The following is a 22,503-nucleotide window of genomic DNA, read 5'->3' on the forward strand; positions in this document are numbered from 1 at the left end:
GGGTTTTTTATGGTAATGGTATCCAGAGAAGAAGATAACTGAGTGGGTCTTGAAGGATAATCCATAGTGGACCAGGTGACAAAATCAGCAGAGCACTCTAGGCAAAGACAGTGGTGTACACAACGGTCTGGGACAACATGACACATTCGAATAGCTGCTATATAGGTGACCTGGCTTGACTGCAAGTATGTGGAAGGGATGGGGACGTGATGAGAGTCAGCAAAGCTGCACCTGGAAAGGTGAGCAGGACCCACCCAGGAAGGGCCTCACAGGCTCCCCCAAAGAACTTAGAGTTTATTCCAAATGTGATTTGGAAACCACCAAAGAAATATGTGAGACAATAAATAAGAAATTGTACTGATTTGAGACTAGTGACATTTTAAGACTAATGATATCAAACTGAGGGGAGAGAATCCTTAGTGAGAACACATGTTTAATGCAGATTGAGTCAAGTCCTAAAATGGGCAAGAGTCAAGTGGGAGCTTAATCTGCTCTAGCAACTGAATGGAGGTCAGAGTGTCTAGAGCAGTGGTTCTCAACCTTGGCTGCACATTAGAATCCCCTGGGAATCTTTTTAAAATCCTGATTTCTGGGCCTCATCCTCTGGAACTTCTGTTTCTTTGTTGATAATGTTGTGGCCCCACCCCATAACAAAGAAACAGACTTTCCGGAGGATGAGGCCCAGAAATCAGAATTTTAAAAAGATTCCCAGGTGATTCTAATGTGCAGCCAAGGTTGAGAACCACTGGTCTAGAGCAAGATGAATGAGATGGCGTGCTATGACTGGGAAAACTAAAGCAGTACCTTATTGGCCTGTTTTAACAAACTTGAAAAATCTTATTCAAAATAGTTACATGTGTTGAAATGTCACTCAATGTGATATGAGGAAGAGATTACAGGAAAGTGAGTGAAAGTGAGACTACGTAGAAGACTACTGTAGAAGGCTAATGCAGTAGCTCAGACAAGAAGTTTTGGAAGTTTCAGCAAGGGTTATGCAGTGGATCTGGAGAGAAATATAAAAATTTGAGATTTCTTTTGGACAATCAAGATTGTGAGATTAGATCTACAGGTCAGAAATAACATGTCAATGACACCTCACAGGTCCATAACTGAAGCAAATTGGCAGATAAAGAGAAACACTTGGGGATGAAAATAATAAATCCACTCAATAAATATTCATCGAGCATCTATTACATTGCTGTTCTAGTACTACAAATACAGTAGTGAGCAAAACAGTAAAAGAAAGAAAGAAAGAAAGAAAGAAAGAAAGAAAGAAAGAAAGAAAGAAAGAAAGAAAGAAAGAAAGAGAGAGAGAGAGAGAGGGAGGGAGGGGAGGGAGGGGAGGGAGGGAGGGAGGGAGGGAGGAAGGAAGGAAGGAAGGAAGGAAGGAAGGAAGGAAGGAAGGAAGGAAGGAAGGAAGGAAGGAAAGGGAAGGGAAGGGAAGGGAAGAGAAGAGAAGAGAAGAGAAAAGAAAGAAAGAACCCTACCCTCATGTAGTGGCATTCAGCTTTAGATGACAATTTTAAACAGGTTATGTTTTACCTAGTAAAGAGAATATACAAGTGAAAAGATAAATCTGTAGCTCAGAAGAGAGGTACAAGGCAAGATATAAAAGAAACATATCAATAGATGTTACTCCATGAGAATGGGTAGGATTACTTGGGAGAAGTATACAGTTATAAATGAAGTGTACCTGTGACCAAGCCCATGGGAACATGGTCATTTGAAGATTGGGTAGATGAGACAAGATCCTAAGAAGGGCAGTAAAAGGAAGAAAACCAAAAGATGAAGATATGCACAACCATATTTAAACAAAAGAATGCAGTACATCGTATGGTAATGGCATCCAGAACATCATATTTCTCCGTGCAATTGCTTGGGGACTCATTCCTCCCCATCTCTTTATTCTTTTTTGTTACTGTTAGGGTCTGGGCACGCTGCCCAGCATCTCTTGTACTTGAGTCCTATACCTCACTGTTCATTCATCCTTCTGCCAATGGAAGGTAAGGTGCACAGTAGCAGAATATGAGCTTTAAGGGGAAAGAGATGGAGAGAAAATCCTGTCCTTCTACTATTCTTCATTTCCCTCTTCTTTCCACCAGCACCTGGCCCAGGTCCTGTGGTCATATACTATCTTTAACAACAGTAGGAGGTGATAAGTAACCAGAGGAATTCAAGAAAGGTCAACTATTGCAGATTACTCCACTTGCATCTAAGTTGACTCTCTCTACTCCCAAACCCCACAATGCGCCGGAACTCACAACTAGGCCACAAGGACAGAGGTACTGAGAACACCATCTGTTACTATTACTCAATAAAAAATAAATTGAGATAGTAGAAAGCAAATGGAGAGAGATGTGTCCCTGGAATCTCATGTTGGAAATGGAACCTACCTCCTCATACAATTAGTCTAATACTCAGTGGTCAGCTGCTCTACCCCCATTAACATTATACAGTGCGGAGATCTAGGTGAAATAGACTTTTGAAGGCTCACTTAGTTCCTTCACCACAAGGTTTATCAGCATTCCTTTGAGAAAAATGTACTCCAAGTTCCAACCAACCAACCCAACCCATTTGTGAACTGGAAGCGATCCAATTTACGGTACTTCAGATGAGAAGACTATGACATTAGCATTAATAGAAGACTATCTGGCAGACCAAAGAGATGGAACAGGAGCATTTTTCACATACCATTTCCCTCTGCCCTTGAGAACCACTTGCTCTGAAAGCTCCCTTGGGTGAAAAGAAAAGCTGGCGGGGAATTCTGCATGAGCTTGACTCTGTGTGCATTATGAGCCTCTGCATCATTGCAGGGCCATCTCTGGTGGTACCGCCTGAGCAGGGAACATGGCCTGCAGGAGAGAGAAGGCTACCAGAGCAATCCTCTAAATATGCAGATGAGCTGGCTGCATCCGAAGCTGATCAGCAGACATTCCCACACTGATGGAAAGGAATTGGACACAAAGTCTGCTTCCAATGCTGAGAAGAAGTTTGCTATTCTTTTGGTGTAAAGGTTTAAACCAAGGCTAACCAAGGCTATTTGGGTGGTGCAGTGAACCATACTTTGATTAAAGACCTTCTCTAGAGGTAGGAAAGAAAGGCTAACTCTTGTTTCTACCCAATCTGAGCATTACTGTTGCTACTGTGATTAAAAGTAAATGAATGAGAAGAATCAAAAGATATAGCTCAAAATACCCAGGTGATAGTCCATTCATTGTAAGCTAAGTAAAACATCTGAAACATGGGTCCTAGCTCCTGTGAGGATTTCAGGACAATTCAATAAATGTCATTTTTTGGCCCTACAGAACTGTAGTGAAAAGTCCTTTGCTTAGAGGTGCAAAATCCACTTGGTCAGAGCTTAAGTCTCCTATAGAATGCTCTTAATAGCTACCTTTATTCATTGTGTAAAAAATACATAAAATTTCAGAGATATTTCAGACAAGATAATCATCATTATGATCTATGTTTTGAAGTGGAGGTGACAGTAAGGAGAAAAAGAGCTAATATTCAATAACATAGTTGGTTTTTTAGAAAAGCAATAAATGTACAATGTTTAAAAGAAAAATGTAGACAAGTGAAAAGAAGACAATAAAAACATCCACAATCTTAGTACAGTATATTAATATATGTTGCTCCCGTCCTTTACCTATGTTCATATGTTGGCAAAATTTCAAATGTAAACAAAAATGCTATAATTCTGTACATTGCATTTTTATAAATTCTCTCTTATAAATATAATAGAAACATCCTTCAGCTGTATTATATATTATTTAGCATCATGATAGTATCACAGTATATATTTAAAATAGATATTTTATATACTAATCCCTTATTTATTCATATTCAGTCTTTTCCTATTATTTTGCTCTGATGAACAATGCAAATGTAATATACTTGAGCATAAGGTGTACACATAATCATGATCATCTCCTAGAATAAATTCCTGAAAGTGTCATATCATTTCCTGATATGTCACATCAGGGCATACACCTAGTTTTAAGTCTTCTCATATATTCAGCAAATCTTCTCATAGAACGACTGAATGTACTTCTACACTCACTGGCAGCATATTTTAGTGCCAGTCCCTCAGACTTTCTACTACTATTTTTTCAGTTTGGGGCAATTTGATTGTGAAAAAAGAAAATCACTTTTGTAATTAATTTGGATTTCTTTGATTCTTAATGTGAAGCTAGGAGAAAACTCATGAAAAAAAACCCAAAAACAATCCCTCACCGTGAACACGGAATACTCCCAAAATCTGTACACATACCATCATATTGACTGGACACTTGCATTAATTTTACTGATATATCTGTAGCATTGGTGAGATTTTCAATTTGTCCTAAAAAGTTCTTTATTTATAAAACACATTAACCTATATCTGTAGCAAATAAAATTTTGGTGTATGGTAACAGTAACATTTAAAATTCCCAGGGATATGTTGCTGTATTAGTTTTCTATTACTGCTATAATAAATTACCACAAAATTATTGTCTTAAAACAACACAAACATATTATCTTATAGCTCTGGAGGTGAGAATTCTGAAATTGTTTTCCCTGAGCTAAAATCAAGGTGTCAGCAGGCTGCTTCCTTCTGAGGACTCAGAGAGGAAAATTCATTTCCTTGCCATTCTCAGCTTCTAGTGGTGCTCATATTCCTTGGCTTGTAGCTGGTGGGCCTCCCCCTATTTCAAAGGGCCTCACTCCTATCTCTGCTTCCTTCATCGCATCACCTTGTCCTCTGACTGACTCTTCCTGTGTCCTTCTCACTAGACCAATGTGATTACATGCTTCCACATGGATAATCCAAGATAATCTCCCAATTTCAAGATCTTTCATTTCGTCACAACTAAAGTAAACTTCATGGGCTCCAGGAATTGGGATATGAACATATTTGGGGCAATTTTTCAGACTCTCACAATTGTATTGTTGAATAAGTAGTGTTGAGAAAATTGACTAGCCATCTGAAAAAAAAAAAACTTATACACTAATCAAAATAAATCGTAGGTGGATTAAAGTAGGGCTTGGCAACCTTTTTCTGCAAAGAACTGGATAGGACATAGTTTTGAGTTAGCAGGCCAGGTGGTCTCTGTTGCAACTACTCAACTCTGCCATGGCAGCATGAAGCCACCCTGGACAACACCATAGATAAGAACTAAACAAATTATCATGGCTGGACTTCGATAAAACTGTGTTTATAAAAAATGCCAATAGGCCAGGTTTGGCCCATGGACCATAGTTTGCAGACTGGATTAAAGACATTAATGTGAAATTTAAAGAGAGAGAAACAATAAAAGTACCATAAAACAAATAGGTAAATTTTTATACAGTTTTTGTATAGGCAAGAATTTTCTAAATGTGAAGTCAAAGGCAGAAACCATAAAGGGACATATTTGTAGCTTTGCCACCATAGAGATCAGAAAATGCCATAAAAATATGGAAGGTAAATTGCAAACTGGGAAAGTAAGAGGCTCTTTGTGCCGAATCAAGAATGTTAAAAAGGGAGCCATTAAGAATGAAGCCCCGCCCGGCCAGTGTGCTTCAGTGGTTGAGCATTGACCTATGAAGCAGGAGGTCACAGTTTAATTCCTAGTCGGGGCATATGTTCAGGTTACAGGCTCTATCCCCAGTAGGGGGCATGCAGGAGGCAGCCAATCAATGATTCTCTCTCATTATTGATGTTTCCATCTCTCTCTCCCACTCTTCCTCTCTGAAATCAATAAAATATATTTGAAAAAAAGAAAAAAAGAATGAAGCCCCACTTGGGATCCCAAAATAACCTGAAAAATTAAAGCTGAGAAGACTTCCAGAAACTTAAAAGGGGCATCTTCTGTTTGCCTTTCCTCTACAAGTAAATACTAGCTGTGTGTACACAAAGTAGACACAAGTTTGTGTGCATTTTAAACCTACAAAGAGGATAGAATGAATATTAATTACCTCTCCTTCTGGGCCCCAGTCTTTACATCTATAAGATGAAAGAAATAATCCCAGTCTTTCCTACTTCACAGAGTTGTTGTGGTAAAATAGAGAAAAGAATGGGAAGCAGCTTTGAAAATTATAAAGTGCCAGGATCTAGGTAAAATCCAATTTTAACAAATACTGACTATAATACCCAATTCAATGATACTCTTTCTCCATGACCAGGCTGAAAGCAATACTATTAATAGTATTGCTTTGATGATACATAAGGAAGAATTCCCTTTGAAGGAAAAATCACAAGCCCCTGCCTATGTAGCCATCCACTCACTTTACAAAGCTGAATTTCTTTTGGTCCTCAAAAGTGTAAAAAAACTGTAAAATCTAGCCTATATTAACCATTTAATACACTAAAAGACGTTTACTGAGACCTGGAGCATCTCAGTGGAACAGGATGGATAACAAGGCAGGCAGTAGGGGCGGAGACTTCAGACAGGACATTATAATCATGTTAGACATTTTAAACTTTATCCTAGGAACCATCAGAAGCCACTGAAAAGTTTTGAGCAGTGGCATGATATGAACAGATCTGTGTTTTTCAAAGGTCACCTTGGCTACAGGGTAAAGAATGAATTGGAGAGGAACCAAAATGGCAACTCTAAAAGATAAATAGAAAGCTTAAACAACCGTCAGACAGAAGTTGATGGTGTCATTAACTAAGGTGACAGTAATGGAGGTAGAGAAAAGTAAATGGGCTTATGAGTCATCTAAGAATTAAATCAAGACTTGGTGACGGACACAATACAGGAAACAGAGGATATCAAAACTGACAACCAGGTTTCTGGCTGACAGATATACTGGAAAATAATACACCTTATACCACCTTTAGAATAATAATAAAGCAGCTTCATCAAATCAAAATGGTAAGCATAGAAAAGCAACATGACAAAGCCTAACATTTATTGAGTAGTTATTCCATGCCTGGCATTGTGCTAAGTGCTTCACATGTTTTATTTTATTTAAACCATGTAACAACTCCATAAGAAGTGTTTAAGAATCAGCTCCATTTTATAGATATGAAGACTGAAACACTAAGGAGATAACTTTTTCAAGGTCAACCAGCTAGGTATTTGGACCCAAGCAGCCTACTTTCTCTAACACCCAGCCAGAGGAAGATGAGTGAGTGAATGCTCCATGACTGAGCAAGGTCAAGCTCATCTGGAGAAAATGCAGACTGTGAGCCAAGATTCTTATGTCCTAGCAGGAAGGTAAATTATAGAAATATTGAGAGGAAGTGATGAATCTTGAAGCTAGTTATTCCTCCTTGGGAAGTTTTGTGTCAAGACAAGAGATTTGATATCTTCATGGATTAGGTGTCTAAGGTATGATAGAGTTAGTTATAGAGAACGGAATCCACTACAGTGACTATGATGGTTACTTTTATGTGTCAACTTCACTACACTATGGGATGCCAGACATTGGCCAAACATTATTCTGGGTTGCCTGTGAAGGCATTTCTGGATGAGATTAACATTTGAATCCACAGACTGAGTAAAGTAGATTGCCCTTCCTAGGGTGGGTGGGCCTCATGAAATCCATCCAAGACCCAAAAAGTACAAAGAGCTGAGTACGAAGGAACTTCTGCATGAGCCACTTCCCTGGTCACAGTAGCAGTTTCAGTGATGTGATTTATTACCCAAACAGGGCCAAAGTTAATTCTGAGACTTTTATTCAAGCTTTTCATTTAGTTATGCACACAACAAATATTTCTTAAAAGCCTACTATGAGTCTAGGCATTGTTGCAGGAAATGGAGATGTTGTAAATGAAAAATGGGAATATCTCTGAACCTTGTGATATATGCATTCTACTGGAGGAGACACTAGAATATGTACAATAACTATGATAAATAAGCTTATAAAATACGTTATTGTTAAAAGTAAAGGGAATACAACAAAAGAGGGATATGAAATGTTAATGGAAGGGATGCTGAAATTTGCTCAAGTCAAATAGCTATTGGGAAAGGGTCACCCTTTCACCTGGACCTGCAGGGACCCATTTCTGCCTCCATGAGGAGAGAGCTTGATTGAAAATTAAGCCAAGTCAGGGGAAAGCAGAACTAAGAACTGAAGAGGAACAAGTTCTAATGACTTCATCAGAGCAGCTGCAATCAATTGTGCCTCAAGTTTTTTCAGTTATATGAGGCAATAAATGACCTTATTTTTGTTTGAATTGGGTTTTCTGTCACGTGCAACCAAAAGATACCTACCTGACAAATGCCAACACTTTCAGGTATATAGTAACTTAAAGTATCTTACAATGTATTTCTAAGTGGGGTTCCTGCTGTACTTGGAGTATTGAATAGCTAGAAATCATTTCTAATTAGCAGGATACATTTACATGTAAACACCAAAAATCCTAAAGGCCTTAAAAACAGCATGTTCACTTCCACACATTTAAACATTAAAGTGTGGTTGAGACTCTTCAGTTAAGGAACACTTTCTTATAGATTGTACCAAGGTCAATCCTCCAGATTAAGCCATTACAAATTCTAAGTTATCTCACTTTAAAAAGTTTTTACCTGATATGTTTCGGCCATTGTGCATAGAATAGTAGCACTTACGACATTGTTAAGCATTATTAGAATGGAGAAAATTTCCACCTTACTTTTTGTTGATAGTGTTGGTTATGTTTGAGGGACATGCAGTTAAAGACTGATTCTCATCTTCTCTGAATTGAGAACCATAAGTCCAGTCGTTGGCCATCCTACCATGCTGAGGGTTCCAAGTACACTAGAACCATGCTCACTAGTGCTAACTTGACTACTTAATTAGCATCTGCAACAACATACTAGTACAAGCTGGACAGAAACCCAAAACTATAATAAATATTATTTCCATTTAAGATTATAGAAAGCAATGAATAGATTTTAAATTTTCCCAATCCTTCTTCCTCCATTCCTCCCCTTAATTTGATCTTACTTCCTTACCACCCCTGAATCAAGATAAAATAAAACAAAACACAACAAAACATATACACAAAACAACACAAACAATAAAATCAACAGTTGCTCTCTCTTTTGACACAATGTTCACATATGGAGCAGAACTTCCCCAAAACCAACCAAGAAGATCCAAGCAGGGAGCAAAGAAATGGTAAGCACTCCTCTTTGTATGTGAGCCTGGAACAGTTAGGGAGGAGACATTTACTCATTTCCTTGGGGCTTATTAAAAGAAGGCCAATCTAACTCTGCCATTTGAACCATCCCTGGACAGACAGACCCCCACCTCAGGCTATTTAAGTGACAGAGAGGGGATTGAAAGGGAATCTCAGAGATGGAGGTGAATCATCAGCCTAAGGGACCTGGCCTTTCCCATAGAGCAGCGGTTCTCAACCTGTGAGTCACGACCCCTTTGGGGGTCGAACGACCCTTTCACAGGGGTCGCCTAAGACCATTGGAAAACACATATATAATTACATATTGTTTTTGTGATTAATCACTATGCTTTAATTATGTTCAATTTGTAACAATGAAAATACATCCTGCATAACAGATATTTACATTATGATTCATAACAGTAGCAAAATTACAGTTATGAAGTAGCAATGAAAATAATTTTATGGTTGGGGGTCACCGTAAAATTATTATGTATTAAAGGGTCGTGGCATTAGGAACTGTATTAAAGGGTCGTGGCATTAGGAAGGTTGAGAACCACTGGTCTATATGAAACCAGGAAATGCAGTGGCCATCCCTTAAGCAGTGAGAGCCAGTGAAGCCAATACATGCAGCAAGACGCAGAAGTGAGAGACAGAGACAGAGTCCTGATGGCATCTGGACCCTTGGAGACAGCCATGCCCAAGTCCAGGTGCCTTCTTGCCCATCCTGCAGTTTGATCGAGAAGTGATAAATTTTGGGTTTTGTCTAAGTTTGTTTGCACTGGGTTTCCATCCCTTAAAACCAAATAATTTAAGAGCAGTAAAGCCACATGTAAAAATGCCATGCCATACCCATGGTTTATATTTTTACCCAAAGGAAGCAGAGACAGAAAGTAAGGAAGACCCCTGGTCTAGAAGAAATGACTAAAGAACAGGAGCAAGAGGAGATGTTTGGATGTAAAAGAGATAGGACTTAAAATGTTTGATAGGTGGTAAAGAGCAGAGATCTGAAAATATATTGTCAAATATAGAGGAGCTGTTGTAAGATGAAAATGGGCTCTAAAAATTTTCATCTCACATCAAAGAACTGATGATAGGAATGTCCTCACGCTCCATCACTCTTGGGGAAGTAAGGGATCACACAGAGAGAGGCCCTGATCTTCCTAAAGTGTCTACACACGGCAGTTAAAGAGATGAGCTAGTAGAGCTGCTTTCAATCACTACTTTAGCAATGGAACTATTTTCTTCTAATGAAATGTTACATTGACTGCAAATATAGAATAGAGATAAAAGCAATAAATTGATTACTTGAGCAATTTAAACCTTGATTGCTTGACAGCCTTTGTGAAACACCTGAAGCTCCCCCCCAGAAACCTTTGGATTTGGGGGAGCACAGTATAGAAACCACTGACCAGGAACACCCTCCTACACACCTGTGTACACCATGCACACAAGACTGTGCTTTAAGACAGCCTAGAACCAGTTGGCAGCTACAGTAACAGTGCCAGGTACAATCATTTTAAAAGCATGGAATTTGAATACAGATACTTGGTACTTTTAAAAGAAAAATAAACCATATTTAAACTTATTTCTTTAGACTACTTTGGTCTTATTTATTCCTACCAAATTCTCCTCTTTGTAATGACTGCTCTAGTGCTTGCCCTCAATCATGCCCCCACATACTAGCTTTTCTCAGAAACTTCCACTTATATTTAATGCCCATATCTTGTAAATTTCTTAAAAAGGACAAAGACAGAACTCCATTCAAGGCCATAAGACTGCTTTTGCTCCCAAGAAACTGTCAGCCAAATTTCTCAGGGAGGAACTAGAAATGAAGTGAGAGACATTGATAAATTTCCCTGCTGAACAATCAATAAAAGCCCCGCCATGCTGTTCAGACTCCCACTGTGGAAGCAAGGGCCGTAATTACATTGTCAAAAATTCAAGTTGCCCAGGCTGACAGCGACCCCTTGAAAAGTGACATGTGATTGGCACTCGGTTTAGGGTGGTGAACCTGGATTGGCAGACAGAGTGAGGAAGGCAAAAGGCAAGAGTGAAATTTCCTTATTGACTACAACTACCCAAACCCCACATTGCCCCTCTTGGAGGGATCCTGAGACCCTTTAGTCATAGTAAATATCCAGGTGAGTAGTGGACAGAACTCCTTGAGCCACTGAACTCCATGAGAGATTCAGAACACGCCCTGCCCCAATCCACTCCCAAACCAGGAGAAAGAGAGAGAGTGCTGCCTGTGGCTGAGTGTTCATGTAGGTGTATGTGTGTGCATGTGCGTGCACATGAATGCATTTTTCTACATTAAAAGAAAAACATGAAATGTGCTTTCAACTCCATCCTTCCTCATGACAGCTGAACAGCAAAGCCTGTTTGCTTAGCGATTTTAATCTATGATAAAAACCAGCCTGAGCGGAAAGGTTACAGGGGTGGCAATGAAGAATGAGACGGGAGGGAGAAGGTGGGGAAAGCTGTATGACTGACCCGCAGACCCATTTGTGTGATTCTCTAGGACCCGAGCTAGAGTTAAATTGGTCTCCATCAGTCAGGCCTCTTACAGTTGCATGCTAGGAATAAAACGCCTGCAAAACGCTTCATTTGCTCAGCAGTGCTCCGCTTCTGGCTAAACTGAGGAGCATGAAAATGATTTCCAAGAAGCCTTTATTGTAACCACGCCCGGGAATGGTGGTTATTCACTGCTGGGAAACAGCTGCACCAGGAGAGATTACAATCAAAAGGTGTTCTTCACTAGGTGTGGGAACAGAACAGAAGCTGCCTGGGAATGTGGCTGCCTCATGATCTCCAAAGCTAAAATCCTTCTCTTGCTTTGAAAAAAAGTAGACAGAAATTAACAAAGAGAAATTTCTAGGCAGAGCTAGCCTCATGCCAAATTTTGAAAGAGAGGCCCCTCCCTGGCCCCTCTAAAAGAAAATGAAATCATTGGCATTGGCTACTCAGTGGGAGGGAAAAAAAAAAGACTATAATCAAAATAGCCCTGGCTAACACTGCTTGAGTGTTAGCAAGTACCTGATGCTTCCGAGCAGTTCACAAGCAGTAAGTCTAGGGGGTGAAGATTGTGTTTTCCTGCTTTTAGGGAAATTAACTTGCCCAAGGTCACCGCTGATAAGCGGCAGACCTGCACTAATTTATGATTCCAAAACTATTAACCACTAAAAACAGCACTTCTCCAAGTGCAGTCAGTGGGATACTCCACTCAAATCATCCGAGGGTTCCATTGAAGTGCACATTCCTGGGTCCCCCTCAGGCCACTGGAGCCAGGCTCTGGGGGTGAGACCCAGAAACCTGCATTGTGGAAAACTCCTGGAGAAGAGTCTTCTAGGCACTAAAGTTGGTGAACCTCCTCACTGATCATCCTGGAAGCTGAGTGAACCCTGGGTCATTAGGGACCTTCTGGGTGCCAAGCTGTGAATCAAGTCGCTCCCTGTTTTGCATACTTGACAGCCAAAGAAAATTAGTTTCTCCCCAAAGCCCCAGTGTCAGCAGACCCACCTCTGGCCCTGGGAAAAGGCCAGCAAAATTACGTAACGATTTTAACTATGATGTACCGCCATGCCGGAGGGGAAATCTGTTTGAGACCTCAGGTGGTGAGGGAGGAAGGCGAAGGGAGAGGATTGATGAATTCTGTCTGTGACTGAATTCTCTGACTGAGACTGCACGAAGGGAGTCCCTCTCCTAGTGGTAAGATCTTTCCCACATCACATTTCTTTCAAATGAGTGAGAAGCAGCAGCATCATGTCAGAGTGGAAAACAGCTTGATTTCGCCTGTGTCCTGTGTGCAAGCTCTATGGCTTGGGAGAGATTCCCATCGCTCCTATCTTGGTAGGGCTTTGGGGGAACAGTTGTTGATGACAACCTAACCCTGGGAATACAGGGAAGATGGGAGCTGGGGGTTATGGGGAAAGGTGGAAGAGCAGGGGAGAAGACAGAAACGGGAGCAGGCGAAGAGATGTCTACACTCTCAATACCCTGTAACATCACAAGGCTCAAGTAGCAACATTTTTTTTTAACTTTCAGAATCTCAAAACATTAAAAGCATGTACTTTGCTTCAATTGCCCCCTATTGATTGCAAGAAATGACACTTGGGATTTTCTTAACTTGACATCTATTTAAACATAAAGGCTTAGGAGCACAGGGTACATTTAAAATACAGGCACAAAAAGTGTATTAACTCTTTCACTGATCCTTCATAATAGTATGTGAAAATGAAAAGCGTTGGGGTAAAAAAAGAAAAAAGGCAGGGTGAAAGAATTAGGAGAGTTTTCACTCTTCTCCATTTGAATTTCCATTTCTGGCAAGGATTTTGTCATATGCGTCATAGAGGACAGTGGCTCTCAAACCAGAGGATCCCTATTAGGATTCAAGGTCCTTCGGATGGTCTATGGGCTGGTAGGAACAGTGATGTGCCCTCTTCTTCTCCAGCTATGTTTTCTCATTGGCAAAGAGCAACACATTGGGTGAGTTTCCCAAGTAGCTGTTGGACTAAAGCAAACATTTGAAGACTGTGGCTGATGTGTGAATAGGTAGAAGACCCTCATGGATCCTGGGTTCAAGATTAATGTAAGCGCTTGCTGATAAAGATAGGAGAAAAAAGTCCTCCTTATTTTGAATGTCTATCCAGGTAGCTATGGGTTTTTCAAACCTGGTAAAATGTATCCCCAGTGCCTAGCACTCTGGCTGATCCATAGTCAACACTTAGTGGATACTTAACAAAAAATATTGATTTTGTTTCCTCTCCAAGGAAGCCTTTGAGACAATGATTGAGGCTCACTGTAATAGACAGGGTTTGACAGAACAAAATGGCAGACTCCTCAGCATAGCTAAATGCCCATGTCTAGAATTATTATTCCATGACAGATAGTGGGGTTTTATTTGTTTATGCCAGCCCAGAAATGCCAATGCAGACAAGATCATGTTTCCTAGAGACTGACCACTATCTGAAGATCATATTTTTCATCTGCCTTTGGCTCATGCTATGTAACCCAAAGTATATAAGTATCCACTAAAAGATAATTAAAACTCATCCTATATAATAAAGAGCTAATATGCAAATGGTTGTCATGCCCTTGTACCCTCGTGCCCTTGCATCAGGCCCGGGGGACCTGGGGCCAGGCGGGGGGACCTGAGGCCGTGCCCTGCGCCTCGGCGCCAGGCCAGGGGACCTGAGGCTGCTCCCCCCACCTGGAGGGGCTTGACAGGGGACCTGAGGCTGCGCCCCCAGCCCCAGCGCTGGGGCCGGGGACTGCCTGGCACCGGGCCAGGGGACCCCCCCCCCCGCCGCCGCCGCCCTGCAGTGCTTGACTGGGGTGGGGCCGGCCAGGTCTAGGTCTTGCGTGATTTTGAGGCACAAGCAGGTGGGCGGGGACTTGACTCTGGGTCCCATGGTGCACCCCAGACTCTGACAAGAGGGAGATTTTCATATACATTTTACTAATTTTCTTTCATCTCTGACACTTCTATTATAGAGAAAGGCCAAATAGCAATATTAAAATATTTTCTCTAATTAATTCCCTTTTAATGTGCACAAATTTCATGCACCAGGCCACTAGTTATTTTATATTTACATTTTCCAGTTGATATTAAGAATTTTCCTGGCAGTCAGTAATATCCTGAATCTCAAGGAAAATAAAAATGTTCATGTTTCAAAGTGGTAATAATGATCAGAAGGCAAATAAGCCTGGCCAGTGGAGGGCTTAGAAGGAGTCAATGGGGAAAAAAGGGGTACATCTGTATAACTTTCAATAAGAAAGATACATTTTTAAAAATAAAATAAAAATAAAAAGAAGAGGAAATTTCCTTCTTAAAAAAAAAAAAAAAAAGAAGGCAAATAAAATAGGAGCAGAAACACATTGCAGCCTAATCCCTGTTTTCTCTAAGAAATACCCAACACATTTGAACCAAAATCTAAGAGGAACTCTAACTGAACCCTCTTCACAGGAGGTTCAGCCACAACTATAACAAAATGAAATTGTCTCCATTTAGTTTATGATGCCATCAGTGTGTACAGCCATCAGTGTATGTGAAGTAATTGTGTCACTTGGTTTTCACTACATTGGGCTGCAATTACAAACACAAATCTCAGTGGCTTATGACAACCAAGGTTTGTTCCTCACTCACATACATGAGAGCAGGTCATCTGCAGCTGTGCCCCGGTTGTCATTATTCAGAGTCCGATGCTGAGGACAGGCTGTTCTCAAACAGAGAGCAAAGGGCAAAGCATTGCAACAGCTCTTAAAACTTCTACTTGGCCCTTGCAGAACATCATATCCACTCACATCCCATTGATTGAAGCAAGTCCATGGCTAAGGCCACTCTCAGTGGGACAGGGAAGTGTGCTCCATGCACAGGAAGGCACTGAAAGCCATCTGGCCGTGGGAAGAGGTGTATCATCCTCTTATAGAAAGGGGAGCAAATCATGGAGAATGATAGTGTCCTCTGCCACAGGAATCATGACAGTTAATATTTCTCACTTGAGGAAGTAGTGCCCGCATTCTAACTTTGTCGCCTCAGCAACTAATAACCAAAGATTATAAGTAGTTTAATAATTTTCCCCATTGCCCCCACATTGGCTAGACAAAGTCCTACCTCATTTCCTCTGGTCAGCTGTCCTACTCACCATGCAGGGAAAGAGTTCCATTCCTCACAGCCAGGAACTTGACTCCATATGGAAAAAAGGGAGTAGAGTGGGAACTCCCATACAGTGTGATCTCAGCTTGGCCTTGGAAGGGCTTGTCCTCAGATCCAATCCGGAGCTCTCCACCATCAGAAACAAGGATGGAGTGTGCCCTGAGCTCAATGGTTCCTTGATCCATGAAAATCAGCTTGCCTCCTAATGGCCACAAAAGAAGCTTGTCAGTCTTGTTGACAAGTCCAATGTTTGATGTAATCCTCTGTGTTTATATTCTCTTGTAGAAGCACAATTGAGTGGATCAACACCCAGACCCAGAAGCTCTGTATTACCAAACCAGTTTAAATATTCATTGCTCCTTTATTTATATTATTTTTAATAACAATAGCCTAAATGTCCAGCAATTTAGGACTGGTTAAATAAGTCATGAGAAAGTCATCATTTTTACCATTTAACAGCAGATAAAAGCAGCATATAAAAATTCAGCTAAAACCCTGCCAGGGTATCTCCATGGTTAGAGCATCAGCCCACATACCAAAGGGTCCTGGGTTCAATTCCTTGTCAAGGGCATGTGCCAGGGTTGTAGGCTCCAACCCTGGCCAGGTCAGGGCATGTGCAGGAGGCAACCAATCAATGTGAGAGATGCGTCTCTCTCATATTGATGTTTCTCTCTATCTATCTATCTATCTCCTCCTCTCTTCCCTTCCACTTGCTCTGAAAATCAATGGAAAAAAATATCCTCAGGTGAGGATTTTTTTTTAATATTTTATTGATTTTTCACAGAGAAGAAGGGAGAGGGAAAGAGAGCCAGAAACATCGATGAGAGAGATCGATCAGCTGCCTCTTGCACGCCCCCCACTGGGGATGTGCCCGCAACCAAGGTACATGCCCTTGACCGGAATCGAACCTGGGACCCTTCAGTCTGCAGGCCGACGCTCTATCCACTGAGCCAAACCGGTTCGGCATCTCAGGTGAGGATTTTTTTAAAAATCAGTTTAAAAAAAAACTGGGTAACAAGTGAACAGGAAATAGGAATAGAAGAAAATGTGTCAAAATTATAAGAACTGTGGTAAAAGGAAGTGTAATTAGGGCTACCATCATGACATGTGAAACATTTTAGCTGACCAACAACCACTGTACTTTTCATAATAGACTCTAATTTCCTGAAGGATTTGCTCTACTCTATGGAAAAGAGTTGAGTGGGACTGTCAGTCGTGGTGTCCTATCCTACTTAGCCTGAGTCATGTACCCAGACTTCAAAAGGAAATCTGGAGCAAAGGGAAGAGATGACTGGAAATGTTTAAACCTCAGAAATTCTAGTGGTGATACATAATGAGCCCAAAAAGAGTTCCTACTTCTGAACCCCCCATCTGCCAAGCCCCTCCAAAACTCCCTGAATGCTATTACTTCTACACCTGATTTTCCACACTTCCCATCAATTCTTTAAACTACCCAATACCTTCTCAATAAACTTCCTTGATCTATTTGTTTTTGTTCTTCTTAATTCTTTTCCACTTTCCTATGAGTTTGAATTTCCTATGAATTTTCTATGACTTTGTTTTATTTTTGTTTATTTTGCATTTTAGATTTTACATATAAGTGAAATCATACAATATTTATGCCTTTTAAAAAGATAGTTACAATCAAATAACCTTAACTGATACAGATACTGTTTTGCTCTAATATTGAAATTTTCTGTTAAATAGGAATGTTATCCTATATAATAAAAACCTAATATGCTAAGTGTCCGGTCATCAGTTGTCCGTTCAACCAATCAAAGCATAATATGCTAATGATATGCTAACCGATCACTATGATGTGCACTGACCACCAGGGGGAAGACACTCCAACTGGTAGATGAGCTTGCTGCAGGGGCCCGGCCGATCAGACTGCCCAAGATGGGCTGGACATGCCATGGAGCCCTCCTGCGGTACCTCCCCAGCTGGCCAACCTCCCAGGTCCCGCCCCAGCCCCAATTGTGCACATCCCTTCCCAGTCCTGATTGTGCACTAGTGGGGTCCCTCGGCCTGGCCTGTGCCCTCTTGCAATCCAGGACCCCTCAGGGGATATCGAAGAGCCAGTTTCAGCCTGATCCCACAGGCCAGGCCAAGGGACCCCCCACTGGTGCACGAATTCCATGCACCAGGCCACTTAAAACTAGTGGCCCAGTGCACGAAATTTGTGCATGGAGCGGGGGGTCCCTCAGCCCAGCCTACACCCTTTCCAATTGGGGACCCCTTGGGGGATGTCCGGCAGTTGGACATCCCTCTCGCAATCTGGGACCGCGGGCTCCTAACTGCTCACCTGTCTGCCTGCCTGATTGCCCCTAACCCCTCTGCCTGCCTGCCTGATCACCTCTAACTGCCTCTGCCTGATCACCCCTAAATGCCCTCTCCTGCCGGCCTGACCTCGCCCCCAACTGGCCTACCCTGCCAGCCTGGTTGCCCCCAACTGCCTTCCCCTGCTGGCCTGATCTCACCCCTAACAGCCCTCCCCTGCTGGCCTGATCTCTCCCCCAACTGCCCTCCCCTGCAGGCCTGGTTGCTCCCATCTGCCCTCCCCTGCTGGCCTGATCTCACCCCCAATGGCCCTCCCCTGCCATCCTGATCTTGCCCTCACTGCCCTCCCCTGCTGGCCTGGTTGCCCCCAATTGCCCTCCTCTGCTGGCCTGATCTCTCCCCCAGTGGCCCTGCCCTGCCGGCCTGATTTGCCCCTAACTGACCTCCCCTGCAGGCCTGATCTTGCCACCAAATGCCCTCCTCTGCTGGCCAATTTGGTTCTGATTGGTCTATTTCTATGCCAGTCAGTGTCAAAAGCTCTGCCTCCTAGGCAGCCATTGGCTCCTCACAGCACCCACATTTGGTTCTGATTGGTTGGCTCCTATGTCAATCAACGTCAAAAGCTCTGCCTCCTAGGCAGCCATTCACTCTTCATAGCACCCAGATTCTGTTCTGATTGGTCAGTTCCTATGCCATTCAGCGTCTCTGGGCCTATAAACGGGGCCTGATCAGAAAGGCATGGCTGATCGGCAGCCCCAGTAGAGGCCTGGAGAGAAATGGAGGCATGGCTGCTGGAGAGAAAGAGAGAGGCAGGTGCTGATCAAAAGCTGCCACAGAGGCAACAGATAAGCCCCTGCTTCTCTCTTAGGCTTTTCTCTGGCCCTGATTCGCAGCCTCCTCAGCAGTTAGCACTGGGTTCCTACAGGACTGACTTTCAGCTGGTCGAGCCTCAGTCATGACCTGTCATTACGACCCAGGGTTTTTATATATTAGGATCATTTGTATATCATGGGAATAAACACTTAGGATATTAAAACATACTTTCATTATTTTAATACTTTCCTTTAAGAGGATTTAAAATCTTTATATTTTAAGCAGAATTTTTTCAATAGTGTCAAAATAATTAATAATTAAACACTTTAACCTGAATGAGCTATTAAATCTATCTCCCACTTTGTAAGTGGTTTGCAAAAGTACTGCACTAGACTCTTCAATCCTCTAAGAAAGTGGTCAGGGTTGCGACTTTATATTGGGAACACCTGGGTCTTCTTTTCTGAACCCCTTAGTAACTTTCCATCTCACTCAGAATAAATCAAAGTCCTTACACTGGGCTACAAAAAGCCCCTTTTGATTTGCCACCCCATCTCTGATACCCCCGCATCATCATCTTTTAAAACTCACTTTGCGACTCATCTGTTGCAAACACACTGGCCTGCTTGTTGGTTCTCAAACAAGTCAGGCTTATGCATGTGTTCTTCCTGCACCTGGAATGTTCTTCTGCAGATACCCATGTGCCTCACTCCCCCTTGTCTCTATTCAAGGGTTAACTTCTCACTACGGCCTTCCTCTCCAGTCTATGTAAAATAGAATGCCCTTACCTCTGACTAAGGATTTGCATGGCAGGACTCCTCCATCATAAATAGTCAGGAAATCTGAACTAAACTTGATGAGCAAGTGGTAGAGGTAGGATATGGAATCGAGGTTCCTGTCCTGACTCCACTGTTGGCCTCTGAATGACCCTCACGGAGACCCATAAAATTGCTGGGCCTCGGAGTATTACTCAGTTCCCAAACCTGTCTTATTCAGGGCCTAAAAATGGTCCCTTCTCTCATTGGTGAAGTGGAGAGTAGGTGCATGCATTCACTCTAGCTCTGGGACATCTGACATCTACATCTGTAAGAATGCAGTCAGGTGTGTGTTGGACATTGATAGAAACACAGAACCCATATTTTTCTGACATCACCTCTGCTGTAGTGAACTTGGAATTTTGATCAAAAGAGATACTACATGCACAGGCAATGATTCAAATAAGACCACAGGAAAAACAAAGGAGCTAACATATATTAAGAACCTACCATGCGCCAAAATCTTTAGATACATTGTCTGAAATGACCTTCAGAATAAGACTATGAGGTCAATATCACCCTCCCTGTTTCACAGAACTGGGTGGGCTGCCAGAGAGACTGTAATTCCTCTTTCAGTCCAGAACTGGCCGAGGAAGCTTTAGCACCTGGGACCACCTGACAGAGACACTCATGTCCTATCTACTTCCGCAAACACTCCCAGGTAGCTCTTTTATTAATTAGGTTTGTTATCAGAGTTACACTTAAGGAAAAACATGTGTTAGCCTAAGTACATTTGCCTTTGGCTTGTTTATATATGATTTCTTTTCATTTTGTTAATGTAGATATACCTTGCCTCATTCCAAAAAGGATTTGAGACAGATTACAAGGATTAGTGGGTAAATATATAAACCTGGCCTTTATCCCTTGTACCATCAAGCAAAATATTAAACACACTGAAACAAATCGATAGTCGTTTTAAAATGTCACGGGAATTAAGAATGACATTAATGAAGGGAGAAAAGCTCAGCCCAAAGAAAATGAATGATTTGTGTTGGCAACAGTACGATAAACAGGACCAATTAATTAATGTTATTCTGTGCTACAAAGAATTCCCTCCTCACTTTATCAGTGACAAGTATAAAGAAATCGAGGTAAGTTCAGAAGAGATTTGATAAGGAATTCGGCTATTTTTTATTAAAATAATTGTAAGTGATAACCAAGGTGAAAGCTCCTTGGTGTGAAAGAATGTAAAGTTTAGTTTTAATCTAGCTTAAACACCAGGACCCCAGGTGTTTCATCGTCACACTTTCATTAGCTTAAAATAAATACACAGGGGATGGGAGGAGGGGGGCCTGCTTTGAAGGAGAGTCACTGGAGGACGGGAGGGCAGTGGGAGGACTCTTGAGTTCTCCACTTGATGGAACTCGGATCCATTTCTGAAAGCTGAAATAAAGAGCAAGGCTGAAATCAGCCTTTGGCTGTGACCCTTAAATTGCTTGTTATGATTATTCATGAAAGCTAAGTATGTCCCACAAGTGACCTTGGGTAATTTTATAAAAATCAATCAACCATCATTATTGTTACTTCCCCTCTAAAATAAATAAATGAACACAACTTTTTACATGTAATCACTTCTTTCCATTAAACCTCTTTCTTATTTCTTTTAAAGGCAAGTAAAGGAGATTTTTAGCAGCTACCTAATGTTTGCAACATACATCAAAACCTGCTTTTGGCTCACCCTACAATTAGCCATCCTCTGTAATACCACAGAAACATTTGTTGTGTGTTTGTGTGCTTTTTAAGAAAAACAAACAACACAGTTTTAGCTATTTTCTCCCTTACAGAAAAATGTAGAGTATAAATATTTTACCATACAATAATAAGACTCTTCAAAAGAGATGGCTATACTTTATATCTTCAATTTTTTCCCTCCATTCTCTTGAATTTGGGCCTTGCCTGACTACTTCACCAGAACTACAACCACATTGTTGAGTCCAAAGCTCATGTTCACTCCTCGCCTTCCCTGAGTGGCCAGCAGCATTGGACACACTTGGTCACACCTTTCTTGAAACTCCTTCCCCTCACTTGCCTAGCACTGTGCCTCCAAGTTTTCCTCCTGCCTCCCAAGCCTTCCCCCAGCCTCCTCTACCTGATCCTTCTTGATTATCCCAAATACTGACACTTGGAGTTCCCCATGACTCAGTCCCTCGACTATTTTTCTTATCAACCTTGGTTGTCTGATCTTTTCTTGACGTTTTAAATATCATCATATGCTCATTGCTGATGACTTCCAAATTTGTATCCCCAAACCCCACCAATGCCCTCGGATGGAGACTCATATACCCAACTGCCTACTCAATATCTCTACTTAGATGTATTATTGACTTCTCAACGTGGCATATCCAAAACATGACCTCCTCGTCTTGTTACACAGGCCTGCTCACAGTCCTTACCATCTCCATAACTGGCAACTCCACCCGTTCAATTGCTCAGTCTGAAAACTCTACAGTCAACTTTCACTCCCTCGCACTTTAAGACCAATCTTTCAGGAAATTGTGTGCAGTCTTTCTTCAGTATTCCTGTCCAACCACTTCTCACCATGCACATGTCTGTTTCTGGGGTCTGAGTCACTCTCATCTCATCCTCGGGATATTATAACAACCCCCTCACTTAGCTCCTTGCTTCTGCCCTTGCCCCCACCCCAGAGTCTGCTCTTAAATCAGCACCCAGTGTGATTTTTATTTGTGTAAATCTTATGTCACTACTTTGTACAAAGTCTCCAATGCTCCCACCACACTCACTGAAAGCCTACCCAACCCTACAGGGCTGGTCTTCTCTCTGGCCCACTCTCTCTCTCTACTAACCCCTGGCTCACATCCTCCTGCTGCACTATCTTCTTGTTCCCCTGCCCTCACTGCGTGCAAATCCCC

General features: G+C 41.8%; 1 protein-coding gene across 1 annotated transcript in view; it reads right to left on the reverse strand.

Annotated features, from left to right (window-relative positions):
* Window positions 1-22,503, reverse strand: part of PKHD1 (PKHD1, fibrocystin/polyductin) — a 385,419-nt gene that overhangs the window by 232,395 nt on the left and 130,521 nt on the right. Inside the window, exon 36 of the mRNA XM_023757718.1 lies at window positions 15,718-15,930. Coding sequence (XP_023613486.1) covers window positions 15,718-15,930 — 213 coding nt within the window. The remainder of the gene's footprint in view (window positions 1-15,717; window positions 15,931-22,503) is intronic.

This window comes from Myotis lucifugus, unplaced genomic scaffold, assembly GCF_000147115.1.
Source record: "Myotis lucifugus unplaced genomic scaffold, Myoluc2.0 scaffold_111, whole genome shotgun sequence".
Classification (NCBI taxonomy): Eukaryota; Metazoa; Chordata; class Mammalia; order Chiroptera; family Vespertilionidae; genus Myotis; species Myotis lucifugus.